Source organism: Vulpes lagopus, chromosome 7 (assembly GCF_018345385.1).
Source record: "Vulpes lagopus strain Blue_001 chromosome 7, ASM1834538v1, whole genome shotgun sequence".
Taxonomy (NCBI): Eukaryota; Metazoa; Chordata; class Mammalia; order Carnivora; family Canidae; genus Vulpes; species Vulpes lagopus.
The window spans coordinates 33,262,658-33,282,661 of NC_054830.1; the positions used below are offsets into that span (position 1 = coordinate 33,262,658).

General features: G+C 44.2%; 1 protein-coding gene across 1 annotated transcript in view; it reads right to left on the reverse strand.

Annotated features, from left to right (window-relative positions):
- The window catches only part of LRIG1 (leucine rich repeats and immunoglobulin like domains 1), a 111,584-nt gene that overhangs the window by 62,930 nt on the left and 28,650 nt on the right, over positions 1 to 20,004 (reverse strand). The window contains 2 exon segments of the mRNA XM_041761183.1: positions 4,782 to 4,856; positions 12,113 to 12,184. Coding sequence (XP_041617117.1) covers positions 4,782 to 4,856; positions 12,113 to 12,184 — 147 coding nt within the window.

The window sequence follows — 20,004 nt, forward strand, 5'->3', positions numbered from 1 at the left end:
TTGCCAGGAGTCTGAGGGGAAGGGAATGGGGTATGGAGTTTGTCTTTGCGGTAATGATAATGTTCTGGAATTAGAAACTAATGATTGCTGCCCAGCACAGAGAATAAACTAAAAGCCGCTAAACTGTATACTCTAAAATGCTTATTGTTAATTTTAGCTCAATAAAAAAGATAGGGGGCAGCCCCTGTGGCACAGCAGTTTAGCGCCGCCTGCAGCCTGGGGTGTGATCCTGGAGACCCAGGATTGAGTCCCACGTCGGGCTTCCTGCATGGAGCCTGCTTCTCCCTCTGCCTGTGTCTCTGCCTCTGTGTGTGTGTGTCTCTATGAATAAATAAGTATCTTAAAAAAAGATTTTAATAAAAAAGAGGGTTTTAAGATATTTTTTTTATTCACGAGAGACACAGAGAGGCAGAGATATAGGCAGAGGGAGAAGCAGGCTCTCCGTGGGGAGCCTGATGTGGGACTCGATCCCAGGACCCCAGGACCTGCGGATAATAACCTGACCCAAAGGCAGATGCTCAACCACTGAGCCACCTAGGTGCCCCCCAAAAAACAGCTTTCAAGGGGCACCTGGCTGGCTCAGTCGGTGGAGCATGTGACTCTTGATCTCAGGGTCTGAGTTCAAGCCCCATGTTGAGAGTAGAGCCTACTTAAAATCTAGGAAAAATAATAATTTTCAAAAAAAAAAATGTTTTTCTCGTGACTAGAAGTGAACGGAGCAGGCATGGTGAGGGGACAAGGTTTAAAATATACACCAATGTGGGGCCCCTGGCTAAGCCAGCTCAGGGTGGTGAGTTATGGCCCCAGGTTGAGGATAGGGGTTACTTAAAAAAAAAACAAGTACACCCACCAACCCACTACCCCCTGAACTGGAAAAGAAGTTACCTGGACCAAGCCCAGGGCCGGATGGGAAGCATGTTCCAGCTGACAGGCACGAGACAAAAAGCTGCCCTGCTTTAAAGGGAATGTCGATTTCACAGCAAGCTCTTTACTCCTAGGACTGAAAAAAATCCAACCATTTCCACTGTAACCGATCTTCTCAATGATACAAGTGCAGTAACACCACAGGAAAAGCGGAAATTTTTCTTCACCAGAAATGTCACTTATGCATCAGACAAAATTACTGTTGCCGTGGGAATCGTAACATGAGTTTCCTGGACTTCAAATTAAACACACACACACACACACACACACACACACACACACACCCCCACAGAAAACGGAAATGTAAAAACCTACCGGCAGATTTTGCTCCCATTTAACAAAACTTTTGTTTCTTTTTCTAAGAACTGTTTTTATCAAATTAGCTCCCTCACTCCCCAACCCAATCCTATTAATAGCTTTCCTTGAGTTTCATGCTTGTTATTAAGGACAAATGGCTTTGGCATTATCTTCAGAACACGATACAAATAAATCTACTCTCTGACAAATACTTTAATTGAATTAGGTTCCTTTAATCAGAAAGTATTACCCAATTGAAATTTTACTGAATGACTTCAGTTACCAAAACTCAGCAAAAGTCTGTTTTGAGGCCCTGAGAGTAAAGCCGGATGCACAACAAATCTTCCCCCTCCTCGCCCCACCCCCAGGGTCCTCCAGACTGTGACCCCTGTGAACAAGGGCCCTGGTGTCTGGAGCATCAGAACACCGTCCAGGAGCCAGGTTACAGGCATGGACTCAGGACACTAGGAACCAAGCATAGAGATGATGAGATGATGATCTGATTTCCACAGGCAAACATGAGTAATTACAGGGGTCGGAGTTGCAGACCACAAACCCACTACTTCTGCTGCAGCCAGAATACTTACAGGACAGCGGGCTCGGTCATCTCTTTTTTGACCTCACTGCCTCTGCTCTCAGGTTCCAGGACACAGAGGAATATGAAAGCTGCAAGTGGACTTTTACCATCTGTCTCATTCAACAGATGAAACAAAAGCAACCAGGACATATGCCTGATCCACTCTCTCCCTGATGGACCCACCTACAAACACCTCTCCAGAAATTTGTGCCGTCTTCTCTACCTCAGCTGGCCTTAGCCAGCTAGTCTCTTTGCACATTTTGCTGATTTTTTGGATCCTCTGTCTGCCCACAACGGGAAGGTGAGATGAAAATGAGAATCTGGAGATTAGGACATGAAATGAGACATGTATTGATCTACCATGTTCTCACACACTATGTTAGGAGCTTCCCAGATGTGACAGCATTGAACCCTGGGGAGGACACTCTCGGATGGCCTCTGGGCCCCAACAGAAGAGACCTATTACATGTTTGTTGAATATATGACACTTTTTAATTCACTGGTTCTGAAGAGCCACAGACACACCAGCAGAACAAGCTCTTCCAAGCCTGACGGACTGAAATTATCCTGAGGACAGAGGTGCTGAGCGCTTCATGGACCCGGTTGGAAAGACACGCTCATCTGCTGCCCACTGTTACTTTCTTCCCAGTCCTTTGCACAGCCCTCGTGGGAAATACAGAAAGGCATGAAGGATGGTGGCACAACCATCCATAACCCTGCTAACCTAACTTTGCAGGCACTAAACCCAGGGGAGCACAGGCCTCTCAGAGAAAAGGAAGATCAATACCCTTCAGCTTCCATGGTTTCAGAGAAATCACTGACCAAGTCAGATGGAGACCAGCGTCAGGCCAAAGAGGTGGCTGCCAATGCTAATCTGCATTTTCCAAACTCAATCAAAACCAGGAGGGAGTCTTTATGTCTTCTCCCTGCTTTACATAGTTTAACGCTGTCTAATTGGAATAGCAGGAACAAGGCCAACCAGCCCCACGGCTCCAGACACTTGGGCCAAGGAACAGAAATGTAATTTTAGTCAGCAGAGCAAGGCGTGATTCAAAGGGATACAGGCCCGCAGAGCACGCTAGGGGCCCTGTTTATCTCTGGCACCGGGTAGTTCAGAGTCACCTGCCACACTCCCGCACCTGGTGCATTGGGGCAGATAAAGGAAAAGAGCATGGGCCTGGGCGTTCACATCCAATCTCAGTTCCAGCTCTTGACTTGGCAACTTACAGGAACTCAAGGATCCTTGGTTTCCTGTAGGTGACACAAAGATGTTCTCTGTGTCCCTGGTTTCCTCCCCAAGGGAAGAGCAAGGGGAGTGAAGGCAGTGCTTCTCACACTTGAATGAGTGGGTACAGGGCCAAGAGGCCTCATTAAAGCAGCTTCTGATCCAGTGCGGCTGAGCTGAAGCCTGAGATTCTGCATTTCCAATGAGTTCAGTGCGGGTAGAACTTTGTTGGCCCAGAAACCATACATTAAGTGGCAAGAAGTCAAAAGCACCTTCTAGTGCTTTGCTTTCCGAATATACAACAGAACATCACATCCTTAATTAGCCTCAGGTATGGGTAACTCATTTAATTTAGATAGTTGTTCAACATGTTCCAGATGCTAGACATAAAGGCAGATGGTACAAAGACAGTCAGACCCTGGCCTGTCCATCTTGGGACAAAAGGCCAAAACCTTCATTCCAGCATGTCACAGAAACAAAGACTGACTCATACATCCTATGGTCCTACAGGTAAGATCATGCCAAGGCCCAAGGGGCCACGTGACAAGGCCACAAGCAGCAGCCACCAACTGTCAAACACTTTCTGGGTGTTGTGCATGATGCCTGGTGTTGCACGTACTATAATGAACTTCTCTTAAACCTCTGGCTCACCGTCCCCATGTGCAAAATGGATTAAGGGAACTCTCTATGAAGAAAATGAGGTTTGGAGAGATAGAAAGCTGTTTGTCCAGGACATGGAGCTGTGGCCACAATTCTAACCCCCTGCAATTTCAATCCTGCCATGTCTTGAAAAGGGTTAAGCTCAGCACTGCATCTTATAAGGACAGAGCACCTCCCGAACACAGGGCCTACTGCCAGTAAAAACCTGACACCTGTAAGCTACACAGCCATCATGTGGATGACGTCTTCCCACCAAGTCCCTCTGCTCTGCCTGCCAAGCCTCGGTGTGGAGAAAAGATACATGCAGGTGAGCAAACGAGCTCTAACACCAGCAGAATCAAAATCAAATAAAAATAGGCAGGGCTGGCATGGAAAAAGCAAATTTAGTGTGAAAGGAGAGATGCTCTGCTGGAGGAGGCTGCCCATGGAATCTGGTTGAGAAAACTGTTGGACTCACAATGGATTCATATGGAAAGACCTCTGGGCAAGTTTTAAACAAGCAAGCACCTCCAGCTGAGAGCTGAAGTGGGCATAAATCATGAGCAAGGGCTCTTAGCAGCTCCAACGAGAACTCACCCCCCTCGCATCCTTCCTTCCTTCTTTATTTAAGTTCCTTTATAGCCTTTTTCATTTCCAGAGCATTGTTGAACACTTGATCACATCAACTAATTCCTTACTTTCAGCTTGACTTCAGAGGCCTGGGGGTATTTTCTTTTTTAAAGCTGTAAAAGTGAACTGGGTCACGTTACCAGATTCACTGCCACAAACACGAGCTTGCTGTCTTGTAATTCACAAGGCTTCCTCTAACTCCATTTACTCCAAGTTGCAATTTAACCACTAGGACCAAGAAATGTATTAATTCTATGTACCTCTGGGCAGGGAGAAGACTAATTTCCCCCCAAATTAGGGTGAGGCAAGTCTTCCAGGTTTTAATTCTACAAACAGCAAGACATTTGCCATGGGCATTATGGCCATGTGGAGAAAGGCCATTCTTCACCAGCGAGCACAGGGACACAAGTTTTCCTGGCACCAAATGTCAGCAAGATAATGTCCCGGCCTCATGACCCAGCCCAGGGTTCCCCACGTGGCACCACTTACAGAAAGAGAGAGATGATGTGAGATGAAGCAGCACCCAGGGACGGCACGGCTGTCAGTTCATTGTTATTGAGGTACCTGTAACAACAAGAAGTTTGTCATTTAAGTTAGCAATTTGAAATCAAACAAAGTAAATCAAAAAGCAGTGCTGAGTTGGCCATGGTAAGACGATACTGAAATGTTCAATAAAAGACTGAGAGTTTTATTTTTTTTTAAAGATTTTAATTATTTGAGAGAGAGACAGAGAGAAAAACAACAAGGGGAAAGGCAGAGGGAGAGTGAGAAGCAGACTCCCTGCTGAGCAGGAAGCCCAATGTGGGACTCAATCCCAGGATCCTGAGATCATGACCTGAGCTGAAGGCAGACACTTAACCAGCTGAGCCACCCAGGTGCCCCAGATGATAATTTTAAAAGAGAATTTTTAAAGGTAGACAAGTCACACGAGCTCACAAAAACAAACCATTTATCACACACATGGTTTAGAAACAAACACTCTCAGGGTGCTACCTGTCTTCCAGAGTCTCATCTAGCTCAAAATGCAACACTGACAAACAGGGCACAGTGACGACACAAGATACGGGGTGTAGAACAAAAGCTCTCTGAGGTCATTGATGGGGATGCTCTTTGTGGGCTGAGAGTCAGAAAAGGATTTGGGGGGAAAGACCATCCTTTCCTGGCAGCTTTTACATTCTGTGACATGGGGTTCTGCGAATCACAGCTCTGCCATCACCCAAGGGTGATGCCCTCATACCCAGGGCCAGAGCCTCACCCAGGCTCATCTCCAGGAGCCTGCGATATGTGGGCCAGTTATTCTGGTGCCTCAGCTGTGCAACAAATAACAAGGGAGCTGGGCTTGTAGTGTCTCATCTATTTGTGATTCCAGCTTTCCTGAACTTGGGGTGAAGCCTCCAGACATGTTTTCCAAGAATGTGTACATACACACACTTTTGTGCAAAGACATTTTGAAAATCCACCACAGCCCAGATGTGCTCTCTAAGACCCTTTCCTGCTCCAGCAGCCTAAATCTGTATTTTCAGAGTTCTTATCTCTTAATGAAAGGGAAAGCCCACAAACCAAAACACAGCTCGCAAGTCTGCCCCCAGAGGCTTTCCAACCCAGCCTCCTTACATGGACATGTATTTCCAAATCTGGGAAGAGACTCCAAAATCAGACTTGCAAAGTGAGCCCAAAAATCCTTAAGAAAGCCAGAGCATAGTGATCCAGCTTTCTGCTGGGTAACAGGCTGGAAAGAAACGGTATCTAGATGCGGAATCAAAGGGATAACGCTAGGTTATCTTTTTTTTTTTTTTTTTTCTTAAGAGTGTGTCTCTTACATGGACCATCTTGTTACTCTTTGAAGACAAGGCCACTGAAATAACAGCTGCATTCATACAAATATACAGCTAGTATTTGCTTGAATAGAATAATCTGGTTGTCTGCCATCTTCTATAGATGTGAACAGGAGGAAAAAAAAAAAAAAAGAAAAGGCCTTGAATTATCCCATTTGCTTTCTGCAGCGCCAGAGCCAGTTAGAGATGAGGCTTGGCAATTACTGGGCCGTGGGACACAGAATGTCTGTTTCAATAGCTTCATGACTGAAGCATCTGGCAGAGAGAAAACAGATCCGTATCATGTGGCAAATCCCTTCTTCACTTAAAGGGCCCTTGTCTGCGTGTTGAAGTAGACAATTAATTACTTTCACAGTCTCTTATCTGACTGCCCCCGGAATCAGATTGTTTCTGCTTCACCTCTGTGCTCCTCCAACCCCGCAGTGATCCATTTCCTATCTTGATGCAGGGATGATGAAAACTCTCCAGCGGTTTTAATCTCTCCTAATACATTTTCACGGTACCATCAATGTACTCATTACCTGAGGAGACCCTCAGATCTTTGTAGAGCAAGGAAAACTAAGGTCAGGGCTGCCTGCCAATAAGGTAGCTTGCGTAAAACATCTTCAGGGCTAGAGATCTGTTCTAGAACATGGTGCTAATAATAGTGTCGGCAGCAGCTAACCTACAGAGGGGCTACTACATGCCAGGCATGGCTCTAAGAGCTTTTTTGGTGTATTAACTCATCTTTAGACTGCTAGGGAGGTACATCCCATGGACATTTCCATTGTACCAAGGAGGAAGTGGAAACTATGGAGGCGTTGACCAACGAGATAGTCACCTACAGTAAGTGGCAGTGGCCCGGGGGGGGGGGGTAGCCCTCAAGTCTAGCTTCTTAACCATTCACTACCCTGGATTTCTTTAGAATTACAGCAGCAACTCCACATGCCTGATGCAACTTCATCATTACAACTCTGAGTTAGGTACCAGGTACTAGTGCTGGTCCCTACCCTATATCTAAGTGTTCTAAGTCAAGTTTCAGTTGCAATCACGAGGCTAAGGCCACACAACCAAACAGTCGCAGGGGCAAGAGCTGAACCCAAGAACGGCTTTGAGTGGAAAGGCCAGCAAGCCAGAAGGCTCCTAAACCTCATGGTGGTTGTGCTTCAGCCTGTTTAGGATCTGACTTGATGCTAAACCTTGAAATAAACAGCATGGACTTCTCTGCAGGGGAACTTTTGCTGAACGACTTTAGTCTCGGGCCAGCCTGACTGCACATGTGACAAAGTGCTCCACCCAATTTCACAGAAATAAATGAACAAGGAAGAGGGGCATCATAATAATAGTTCAAATCCTGACAAAACTACTGGAAGCGGGGCGTACAGGTGCAGCAGACCAGTGCTAAAGATAAATGAGGCATTTTAGACCTAAAGTGGCAGCCCCAAGTAAACAGATTCAGGCAGAGATCACAGGTTCTGATCTCAACAGGGCTGCTGGATTTATGCAGAGGACAGTTGGGAGTCCAAAGGAGAAGAACTGCACGGCCCGCGTAACTCTTGATCATTCCTACATAAAAAGAACCGCTAGCTAAATGTAAGTCAGTTGGCGTCACCATTACTGGCTTTCTCTTTGGGCGCTGTCCCCTGTAGACATGAGAACAGTATCCTCAGAAGGCAGTGGAGACTGCACTCACTCTGAGACATAACCAACTTGCCAGACTGAAATAGAGACCAGTCAAAAATAGCACAGCCAGAGTTCGGAGGGAAAGTTTAGCACAGTCTTCACGAATAAGGAAAGTAGGAATTTAGGACAGTCTTTGATGAAATCTTCAGAGTATCTGGGGTTGTGCAGTTTTCTATGTGTCACACACGCCCCACACTGGCTCCCATCCAAGGCCCTAAAAATCCTTCTAAAATGTCTTGCTTCTTGAACTCACTTTTCCTGGTGATGCAAGAAGTGCCTCACTCAGGTGCATCAGACCACGAATTGTGGCCTGACTCTGGAGCTGGAAGAAGAGGTGTACGTAAGGTTAGCAGGGCCACATAGACTTCCTGACCCCAGGGGAGAATCTAGAGGTGAGCCTTTTCCTGCTCACCCATCCTAATGTCAGCATGGGCCTTCTGGATTCTCTCTAAAAGTGTCCAGTTACTCAGCTTGCTGAAAGGAAGTTCTTTTATTTTGTAAGAGTCAAATGTTTAAAAAAAAAGGGAGGGGGGATTTCAGAGTAATTATTATCTCAATCAGTGGAGGCTTTGACAAACAATGAAAAACAAACCGAAGGAGTGATTTTGGGTTATGGGGCTTTGGGGCCGTTTTGGTTTTTTTAATGGCCGTATTATTTATTCAATAGCTGATAGAAGCACACAGTAAAATTTTTAAACCGTTTCAAAAGAGAATAACCAGGAATACACAGTGAAAAATGAGGCTTCCTCGCACTTCAGCTCCCTGGTCCGCTTCCAAGAGGAAGTGCCTGCTGCCAGCTACGAGAAATGTGCACATGTTTTTCTCTTACACAGATGCTTGTGAATTACACAGACTTTTCTACAGTGCAGTTTTCCCCTTAGTAATATATCTAGTAGATCTCCCCAGTTCTTTTGACCAGCTGCAGAGTACTCCTCTGCTGGCAAGAATAAACTATCATTTATTTAGCCAATTCACTATTGGGGAGACATTTTGGTTGTTTCCAAACACAAGGAGAGCTGCACATAATAACAAAGTTGGGCACGAGGTTGAAACTTCAGTTAGCTCTGCATCTCAGAAGGGACAAGATCATCAATAGCCGGGAGGAGAGCAGGTTTTGGAGTCAGAGCCACTTAGTCAATAACTATTATTAGAGCTTTTAGCTACTAGAGAATAAGGCATACTAAATAATTACTCCGGCAAGACTTGATCATACATTGCTTCTACACCAGATGGCCAGATGTACCTATTTTAGTATGGGGATACAGGACATAGTTACTTTAACCATTATAAACAATGACCGTTATGTGTGAACTTGGTGATCTCCGCTGAATGCTTTATACCCACTATCTCACTCAATGACACGTCATCCCTTTGAGGAGGGTACTAAATTAGCACTCCACCTTAAAAGAAACTGAGGCACTGTGACAGAACAGCTGAGCAGGGATTATTAAGGGGAATTTTTTTTACAGTTCAGGTTTTCAAATCAGGTAGCTCTGGGTTCAATCAATCCCAATCCTACCCTTTAGCAATTGAAGAGCCTTCAGCACATCACTTAACCTTACTGTGCCTCAGTTTCCCTTTGGAAAAAATGTAAACAACACCAGTATTAACTTCAGAGGGTTGTGGCAGGACCCAGCTGAAATTCTTAAACCTAGCGGCTTAGGATGGAGCCAGAAATAGAGCAAATGCCTAACAGGTGGTGGTAATTGGCAGCCAAAGAGCAGTGCCTCAAAAAGATACCCTCTGGTTCTTCCACCCCTCCCTTAAACACCCAACAGACACACACACACACACACACACACACACACACACACACACACACACACACGAGAATGATCTCGAGACCCCAGAGGGTGAGCCATAAATACCCAAAGGCAGGGCACACGCAGGCTTCCCGGCTGCCTGGAGGAACATTTTAGGTCAATGGCCCTGGAAAGCACACAGCAGCACCCAGAGTAAGCATTCTCTGGCCAGGCAGCAAGCACGGGACCTGCATGCAACTCTTAAAGAGGACGGTATAAATAGCCCTTCTTATTAACAGAGGAGCCTGGCCGCCCAGGACCCCTGGCTGGAAGCCCTCCCTGGTGGGCTTTCCACAGAGCTTGTGGGCAGCGAAGACCGTGTGGCTTGGCAGCAGCTGCTCAAGTGTCCTCATGGCCTCCAGGGACCTCCAACCGGCTTGCTTTCTCTCTCCACCCGGCCCATGATGGACTGCGGTTCCAGGCCTCCAAAATAAAACCACTGCTAAACCACCGCCTGCTGCTTTGCCAGCCTGTGGTTCTCCTCTTGTTAAGGTTTCCAGAGTTGGAGGGAGGGCTGTGCAGGGTTTAGGAGAGCTGACAGCTCCTGGGAAAGCCTTGAACCCAGTTAATTTAGAAGCAATTGTGTGTCAACTATGCTTTTTTTTCTTTTCTTCAATATCCTTTCCCCACCCCTTACTCCTGACAGCCTCTTTCCCATCTGCCTCTACCATGGGTTAAAATGACCTTCAGGAAAGGCCCTTCATCAGTGAGAAGTTCCATTGCTCTGGGCTCTAGGGAATTCATCTTGTTCATCCCAGTGTGACTGCAGGTGGTCATGGTGGTAAAAGGCCCAATCAACTGGCCCTCAAGGATTTGTTTCTTAATAATGTGCCCAGCTTGGGGTGCTATGTGGTTCCAAATGTAGCAGAAGGAAATAACAACACTCAGTAGCCTCCCCATGTGCCAAGCTCTAGACATCATCTCCAGTGAATAACTATGGTACCATTGGTAATGTGTTCATACATCCACGTTGCCGAAAGGGAAAAGAAACACCATGGTGCTCAATAATTTCAGCCAAGTCCTCATGCCTTGGTTCCTTCTAATGTCTGGAAAAGGTGGCAGTGAAAACAGCAGTGCTTAGGACAATAGCTAGCTAAAGTCAATCCTCATGAGTGCAACAACAGGACGAACAGTCACACACATAACTAAGAGCCCAGGATGCTGTCAGGAGCCTCATCCTGCTCAGAAATGCAACAAGAGTTCTTCTGAAGAGGGAGAAAAGTCAAGGCAGGGGGAGAAGGGGGTATTTTATTACGTCAAATTAGCACAGTGACCCACCTCACACTTCCTTGCTCCCTTCACTGGCTGCTGACCTTATGCCAAAACTAGGGTTCTGGCCAGAGTATTTCCAAGGGCTCCTTCCAACTATGAAGTTCTTTTAACTTTGGAAATTTAAACCTTTTTAAAAGACACATAGAAACTATAAACACAATTTGGAGAATCTGAAGATGGGGCTAGGGGGTGCAAGTATTTTGCCAATTGTACCAAGTGATGAAATTAAGTTTCCTTTAGATAAATCATCCAACAATGAAATAAAAAAATAATAATAAACAAGGGCTTCTATCAGTTACAATGACCAAAACATGTAAAGCACTTACCTAATAATATCTAATAAAAATATCTGACAGTAGAAGCATGGGGTGAATAATTTATGGAATATCCACGTGTGGTCATTTTACATAAAAATTAAAGTAGGACATGTAAAGTTTAATTTACATACTAATGTATTCAAAAATGTAAGGGTTAAGTATGAAAAAGATACAAAACTATAAGAAGGGAAAGAAGCCAGACCAGTTTGATCCCAAAATTCTGCCTGTAGAGGTATGTATTTTTCACTAAGTGTTCATAATGATTATGTCTGGTGATTTTAGTCTTTACATAGTTCTAGACTTTCTAAGTTTTCTGCAGTGGTTAGGCAGGGCTTATATAGAAGTTTTTCTAAAGTCCCTGTGGAGCTAACATTCCTGATAACCCTGACATCTATGTTAAAAGCAAAATTCTTTACAGTCAAGAAGAAGGAAAGGGGGATGCCTGATTTACGGGACATTGCACAAGGCAGGGGGGCTGGCTGAGAGTTCCAAAGGCAGTAATAATGCCTGGCTCTGTTTGGAGAAAAGAGGGGAAAAGTAAGCCTCTATTGTCCATTCTTCTATACCTTTGTTTCCTGGGAAGCAGAAGGAGTGGGCTAGCACATGTGCCTCTGCTGAGCAGGTTGCTCTACCTCTGCCCGGTAAGTGGGGGGAAGCACCTGTCAGGTGTGCCAACACAGTGGGTCCAGAAGGCTTGCACAAATGAGGGGATCCTCCCATATGCCCACTGCAAACCCATGATTTCTCCTGGATGACAGCACACCCATCACTGACTGCCTACGAGGAGGGCAGCAGTGAAGGAGCTCAGAAAGCAGCACAATCTGTCATAGGCAGCCAGTTTAGACTCCTGATCCAGGGGAGTGAGAGAAACGGTTTCCCAAGGAGCTCTTAGGCCCCCACCTCCAACCAGAGTTTTAGGAGAAAGCACTCACACTTCCTGTAGATTCGGCAAGTCCTCAAAACCAGCAGGGTCAATCTCAGACAGTTTGTTGTAACTCAGGTTTCTGGCAAAGGAAGAGCAAAAAAATAATAATAATTAAATCAACATACAACATTAAGCCCCAAATTCAGGAATCTTCTACTCTGCCCCCAAACCAGGCCCTCTCCCTCATAATTGCCCCTATCCCATACATTATTTTAAGTAACCTTATTCATTCTGAGATTTACAGATATAGCTCCTCCCCACTTGCATCCACGAATAAGTCACCGTGAAAATCTCAAATCACTGAAATTGGCTAACCCCATATGGATTTCAATCAATATAACTGCACCACTTAGCAACTTCTAAAGAATTTCTAAGGTAAGTCAGTCCTCTACCTACATGAGAGTGTGGCGACCCAAATGTTTTGCACCACATCGGGTCCAAGGCTATTCCAAATGGCATTTTAAAAATATTTTACTAAAGCATCAAGTATCACACAGTAGTAAAGAAAAAGAGGAGTCAGGCACTGACCCTTTACTGTCTACAAATCAGTGGTTCTCAACCAGGGAAGACATTTGGCAATTATCTGGAGACATTTTTAGTTGTTACAACTGCAGGGAAAAGGCGGGGGCAGGGTCAGCTACACACATCTAGCACACGGAAGCCAAGGATGCTGCTAAGCATTCCACAAAAAGCACAGGAGAGCCCTTAACAACAAATCTCCAGCCCTAAGTGTCAATGCTAATAATCAGGGGTTGAGAAATCCTAGTCTAAGCAAGATCTTATAGACTAAAAATCACTAAGATGCTCACTCAAAGTTGAAGGAACTGCTTAGAAAGGGGAAACCTCAGGAGACTCTAATCATAAGGCTTTCCATGAACACAATATGCCCACCATCAATGAATAAATACTGGGAGAGACAGTCACAGAGGAGAGAGGAGCTATGGTTATGGGAAATCTGTGGCTGGTTTTAACCAAAGGCTCACATACATGCAAGCAGCCTCCTCAAGAAGATAGCACCTGTCAAGATCATTCAGAATTACTTCTCTCCTTTCATCCCCCAGCTATACCCTTAGAGGCACACAAGGAGCAAGCTGATCTGTGTTCAGTCAGCCGAGCTTCTTGGATCAGCCCTCAGCCTAGACCAGCTTGATCTTTCAGGAACAGAAATCCAGAGACATGGTCCAGAGGGGACCTTGGTGTATACTGTGCCTTGCTCCCTGCCACCAAAACACACCCAGTCCCATGTATGCCAAAGAGGTCAACAGTATTGATCTCAGCTATTAATTCCATAGGCATTAATGCCAATTAACAGTACTGCAAATCATGAGTTTCAAGTCTATCATTTAGGCAGCACGTAAGTGGCAACTAGCTTTTAAACTTACTCCAGAGACATTCCAATCAATACTAACCTACAGCTGATAGCCATTTCATTGTCGGCTCAAGACATTCATCTAAATAAAAGTCAGACTGCATTTGAAATTAATGGTACATCTGTGTTCAGGGCACAGCCTGAATTAAAAGCAATTTGTCCAGAGATTATGTTACTATAAAAATTGAAGGTGGTAATTTTTTAAACCACATATTGAAGTCAAGCATGAGCTTGTCTGTGCTTGGTGGTATTTATGATCGGGTACACAGAAATCAAGAGGTTAGACTTGAAAAAGAAAATCCACACATGGAGAAAACACTCCCACATCAGAAAAAGGACTGGACAGAGTGAAAATTTTCTTCTATTTTGAGCACATGAGCATAAACAAGAGGGAGGGAAATACTGTTGCTGAGTCTAGAGATAACGTGAGTTTACAATATCTACGACATCTGCATCATCATCAGTAATGAGAGTTACGGAGATGGAGGAGACATCAGGAGAAGACTCAGAAGTCACAAAGGCAAGAAGCCTGGAGGGCAAGCAAGTAATGTGGATGGTCACCCTGCCAGGCGTGCAAAGAGGCCGACACTGCAGTACCTGCTTGCCCATCAAAAGGGGCATTTGCTCTTGTCCAAAAACAAGGGCAATGCAGACCAGTCTTCTTCATTTTCAAGAGAAGTTCAAACTCTGAATTCTTAGGTGAAATCCTTTCAATTCTTAAAAAACAAAACAAAACAATTCTTCATGGGCCAAACATAACGTTCCTGCAAGCCTGCAGGCCACATCAGGAGTGAGGACCACCAGCTTTTAACCTTGAATTCTGGACAACTGACTCTTCAGGCTATTAGGTTCAAAATGCATGTCTTGTCTCTGGCTTATAGATGTGGCCAGGGGTGGAACCAGTCTCAGGCAATTAACTGGTAAACTATCTGGAATGCAATTACTTCCCTTACTCCCCACCCCAGGAATGGTATTAGAATAAAACCATTTTTAAATCATGACACCCCTTTGATCTGTCATTCTCTTAAAGAACAGACAAAATTTACTTAAATTTCCAAAATGTTATATGAATCCTGCTCTTCAGTTTAAGGCTCCTTGGAAAAGGGTCTTCTGCAAGGTAATCTTACGAAGAAGCTGAACAGTATGAGGGCCTCACGCTGAGATTCCAGTAAACAGCAAAGAAGATGAAGACACCTGTAAGTGGAAATTTAAGCTCTCCCCGGGTCAGCCTGAATGAGGCCACTTTTTCCCTCTGAATGAACGAGAAAAGCCAGGTTATCAACAAATGAGAGTCAGCAGACTGGTCTAAAGGGTCATTCTCCTCTCAAGAGTGCTGATTAGCAAGACAGAGGCTGAAGCTCGGATCCCCTGCAACGGCTTCAACTTTCTGCCGCGGCAGAGCCATCCAGCTCTGAAGTCTGAGAAGTGACCAGTCCTAAAACCTGGGACAAGCTGCTGATCTCCAACTGCTGTGATCAGGAAAAGGGGAAAATATTTACTGCAGTCTCCTTGACAAATATAATCTGAAACAAAATCCTCAGAGACATTTTCTTGTTTGCTCATCTCACTGGGACAAACTCTCAGCATGGCTCTCTATTGTGGTAAAATATACAAAACATAAAAAGTTACTGACTTAACTGCTTTTTAAGTGTGCAGTTCCATGGTATTAAGTACAGTCACACTGTTGTGCAACCGTCACTACCATCCAGCTCCACAACTTTTTCTTCTCCAACTGAAACTTCGCACCCCGTAAACACGGACTCCCCATCCTCCCCGCCCCCTGGCCCCCTCCACTCTACTTTCTGTCTCTGTGGATTGGACTACTTTGTATAAGACATCTAAGTAGGCAGCCCAGGTGGCTCAGGGGTCTAGCGCCGCCTTCAGTCCAGGGTGTGATCCTGGGGACCCAGGATCGAGTCCCACGTCAGGCTCCCTGCGTGGAGCCTGCTTCTCCCTCTGCCTGTGTCTCTGCCTCTCTCTCTCTCTCTCTCTCTCTCTCTCTCTCGTGAATAAATAAATAAAATCTTTAAAGAAAAAAAAAAGACATCTAAGTATTTGGCATATTTCACTTAGCACAATATCCTCAAGGTCCCCCCATGTTGTAGCCTGTGTCACAATTTCCTTCCTTTTTAGGGCTGAATAAAAGTTCCATTCTGTGTGTGTGTGTATACACATATCCCACATGTTGTTTATCCATTCAACAGCTAATGGCCAACTGAGTTATTTCCACCTTTCTGCTATTATCAAGAATGCTGTCATGAGCACTGTTTTTTTTTTTTTCTCCCAGCATAATTTTTTATTAAGATATAAGTGACATGTACCATTATACTAGTTTCGGGTACACCACATAATGATTTGATACCTCAGTGCAATCCTTAAATAAAGTTTTTTTTTGACCCTTTCACTGTTATGCTTCTTGATATCACTCATTCCTCAACAATTAAAGAAATATGTTTATTCACCCCAAGGATTGTGCAGAGAGGGGTGTGAATTCTCATCTTGGGTCAGAAGAACAATCAAAGGGTTAATTATAAAAAGGGGGAAAAAAAACTTTCATGAGGTCTTTCTTTCAGGTGGCAGCTGACACGCACACAAATCTAAAGCATCTCACTTATTTCTCCAAACATGATTGCCCCTTACCAGGCCCAACATCTGAATGTGTCTTCAGTTGAAGGTTTCAGATTCTCCTGTCAAAACAATTCATCTGTCAGCAGGACAGATGCTGTCAAAAGCATTTCTGCACCTTTCAGTAGCAGAGAGGGCTGGAAAGAAACCTCCGGGAATTCAGTTACTGCCAATTGCAGCTTTCACTAAACATTTTGTCAGCCATTGTCATAACACAAATTTTCCCTGTTCTCGTACAAAGGGTGCGCAGAGCTTGGAACAATTGGGCCCAGCCATAGATATTCTTTCAGCTAATCCGCTGAAAGATGACCGTCCGGCCCACCATTTGGAGAACACACAAGAGGTACCTCTGCGGAGAATGGCTCAAGTTTTATCCCGGTTTTATCTGTGTCTGAGAAGCAAACTGTTTAACAGTGCGAGACAACAATCTGCTTGCTGAGCGTTTTTCCTGACAAAGACCCCCGACCCTGACCCCACTGAATGAGAAGAGCTAAGTCTTTGAATAGCTGAGCAATCCTCACCATTATGGAAACCTGTGCTGTCCAATTCGGTAGTCACTGGCCAGGCGGCTACTCCCATTCACACGGAAAGTAATCAAGATTACACCAAACTAAGAATTCAGTTCCTTGGTCGTGCTAGCTAAATTCCAAGTGTGCAACCACCACGTGACGCTCCCCACTACGGTGAGGCACAATGCAGACAGAGGAGATTTCCATCATAGCTGAAATTTCTATTAAACTGTACTATATTGGGGACACCTGGGTGGCTCAATGGTTGAGCATCTGCCTTTGACTCAGGTTGTGATCCTGGAGTCCTGGGATCCAGTCCTGTATAGGGCTCCCCACAGGGAGCCTGCTTCTCCCTCTGCCTATGTCTCTGCCTCTCTCTGTGTGTCTCGTGAATAAATAAACTCTTTAAACAATAAAACTGTACCATATTGAAATCATGCAGGAATTAATACATATCCAAAGTGAACTGGCACTTAAAGAAGAAAATTGGATTTCAAACATAAGTTTGAACTTCCCAATAATTCAAGAGCTTTCTTAAAAATGTGGGAGATGGATACCGACAATATTAGCTCATACATATCCTTTAGGCGCACGAGGTTCTTAACCATCCCAACAGAGAAGACATTTGAAAATTCAATTCACTAAGAGGACACTGAATAAAACATGCCCCCTGAGTGTAATTCTATAGGCTTAAATCAGTATTTACATAATCTGACCAGCACCTCCCTGGATTACAACCAGAACCACATATTACAAACTTGGCAAACACTATTCAAAGCTGGCAAACAATAATTCATTGACTCCTTGGAGCTGAAGGATAAAAAGTTGTTTGCTATTGAGTAAGCTGTGGTGAGGAAGTAACTCCAACATCGTTACACCAACATAATTAGCACTTCATCCTCAAATACAGGCATTGCTCACAAAACCTCCTGCTCAACACATGGCCGTGTTCAACATTAACTGGAATCAGAATTCAAAGTGGAAGCAGGTCCTAACTCTATGACAAGCATTCCCTGGGGAGTGAGGTTTTCGTGTTCAGTTTGGTTTCCAGGCCAGCCCATTTCCCATTACTCAACTCAACCCCTGAATTTCATAGTATTTTGCATAGGTTAAGCCTTCAGGTGTTTGCTAAACCAAATAATATAGCCAGAAAGAGAAGTGTGAAGCAATCCAAAGACCCATCTGGTGAGCCCTCCTGGGGCACCCAAGACTGACCTGGAAACCCCTTATTTCTTAGAAAACCTGGGCCCCAGTCGTCTATCTCTTCTTACCTCAAAAGCTGTACTGCGTGCCACCCATTAGAAAAGGAGTCACCTGCTTAGGACTCCCAGGAAAAAGTGATTGGTTTTCAAATTTCAGGGAGTGTGAGTGAAGAAGAACATACAACTCGTTAAAGTTACTTAATCCCTTAAGCTTTTAAAGCCATTTCTGCTGCATTCTTACCTTCTGAGAAATTATGTGTGGTACACATCGAGTTCCAATGAAATCACCACATTACACTCCCTAGATCCAAATTATAGGTTTTATGAGAATAAGGGATTTCTTTTTATACCTACAATATTGAATGCTCTTATCTTTTTTTCTGTTGTGATGTTTTCCCCTCATTGACCAAAAGCCACAACTAAACAAGCTGATAATATGCATTAAAGGTTTATATTGAGAATAATAATAAAATTGCACCTTAAATTGGAATCATTCTTCTGGCAAGAATTCCCACTCAGGAGAAGGTTCTGTACTTGCTGCCATTTTCGTCAGTAAGCTAAGTAGCCCCATATTCCCTAAACCGAGGCTTGCAAAAAGAAACGCATTCTGCAAACAAATGCAAAATCACTCAGATAGCAACTCACTACATACAGCTCATCTTGTAAACTTTTGGTCAGTTCTATTTAAGAAAGTCAGGAATGAATCACAGTTATTTCAATTTCTGAAAGTGTTATAGTGATAAATCTCTATGCACATGAGGCCTGCAAGCAACTCAAAAGAAGAGATAATATGCTCTAGCCATATGAGGACTTCACAGTGAGTGCCTGCTTTTACTCCTTAAAATCAGCTATAGAAATCGGTGTGGGCCTCTGAATTCCAATGCTTAAGATATTAACTGACAGAAGTCACCCAGGCTTGCTTCCATAATCCCATAGATCTTACAGATGCTTCTCTATCTTAATGGTTCACACATCTTACCCGGGCCCATGGATAATCTGAATACAAGTCTAAGTCTTTGTCCTTTAGTACCAATCAAGTTCAACAAATATTCAGTGACTATGTGTCTACAATGTGTACTGTGCTCTGATAAATTCTGATACAAGTTAGGGTAAGATCTAGCCTGTGATCTTATGGAGTTTGTAACCTACTGGTCAGAAAGACTCTGAATATATTACAGACTCTGTAAATAATTACAGCCAAAGGCTCTGATATGGCAAGCATCTTCTGAATGATAGTCGAGGAGTTGTAAATTGGTGGCTCGTGGGCCAAGGCTGAACTGCAGGGAAATTATGTTTGTTTGTGAGTAAAGAGTGTTTGGAGAAAAAGTCTTCACCAAAAAAAAAAAATTAAAGTTTCAGTTTCTCTTGAAAATAATCACTGGGAAAGCATCCCTAATAGTAGCCACCAGCAACATTTTTTTTTTAGCAAGTACTGCAGTTGACCATGGACCTCGCTACTCCTATTCTCTCTCCTAGGCCCTTCTTACTCATTTGCAGATAGTTCTTCCTGGCCCCTGTAAGTATTTGGCATCCTTGGTATGGGTACCACTGCGTCCAGATAACATTCAGAGCAGGAAGATCAGTTATGATGAGAAAGGTTAACCAGAAAATGAAAGACCTTAGTGAATCCTAGAAGAATAGAAAAGGAGCATGGTTTTTAAGGAAGAAGGCCAGGAAGTAAGGCCACAAAGGTAAAGTAAAATAAATAAATAAAATGGAAGGAGGGAGGGAGGGAAGGAAGGAAGGAAGGAAGGAAGGAAGGAAGGAAGGAAGGAAGGAAGGATGGATTTCCAAAGGAAGAAAACACCTCCTTGTTCATCTACTTGAAGTTTTGACCAAACGAGTCAAGAGCCCCAGCTCCATGAACCATAATCAGCACTTGCTTTCTTTCTATTACATCCCTTAAAGCAAGAGGTTTTAAATCTGTTTTTCCTACCCAAATCTTAGTTTGGCTGAAGAGACAAAGTAATTGGGTGTGTTGTGTCTCATGCCAGGCTGCAGGGGTGGTCCCAGAGGGAAGCCCATAAATATCCCATAACAGTCTCTGAGTAAATATGGTACATGCATCATTAACCTCTAAAGATTAATTAATTTAATTAAGAAGAGGCACTCTGGCCTCACCAGCTCTGCAGTTAGTGGGTATTTCACAAAGGGAATCTGAGCAGGAAATAGCTGCTGGCCAGAGGCTGACCCT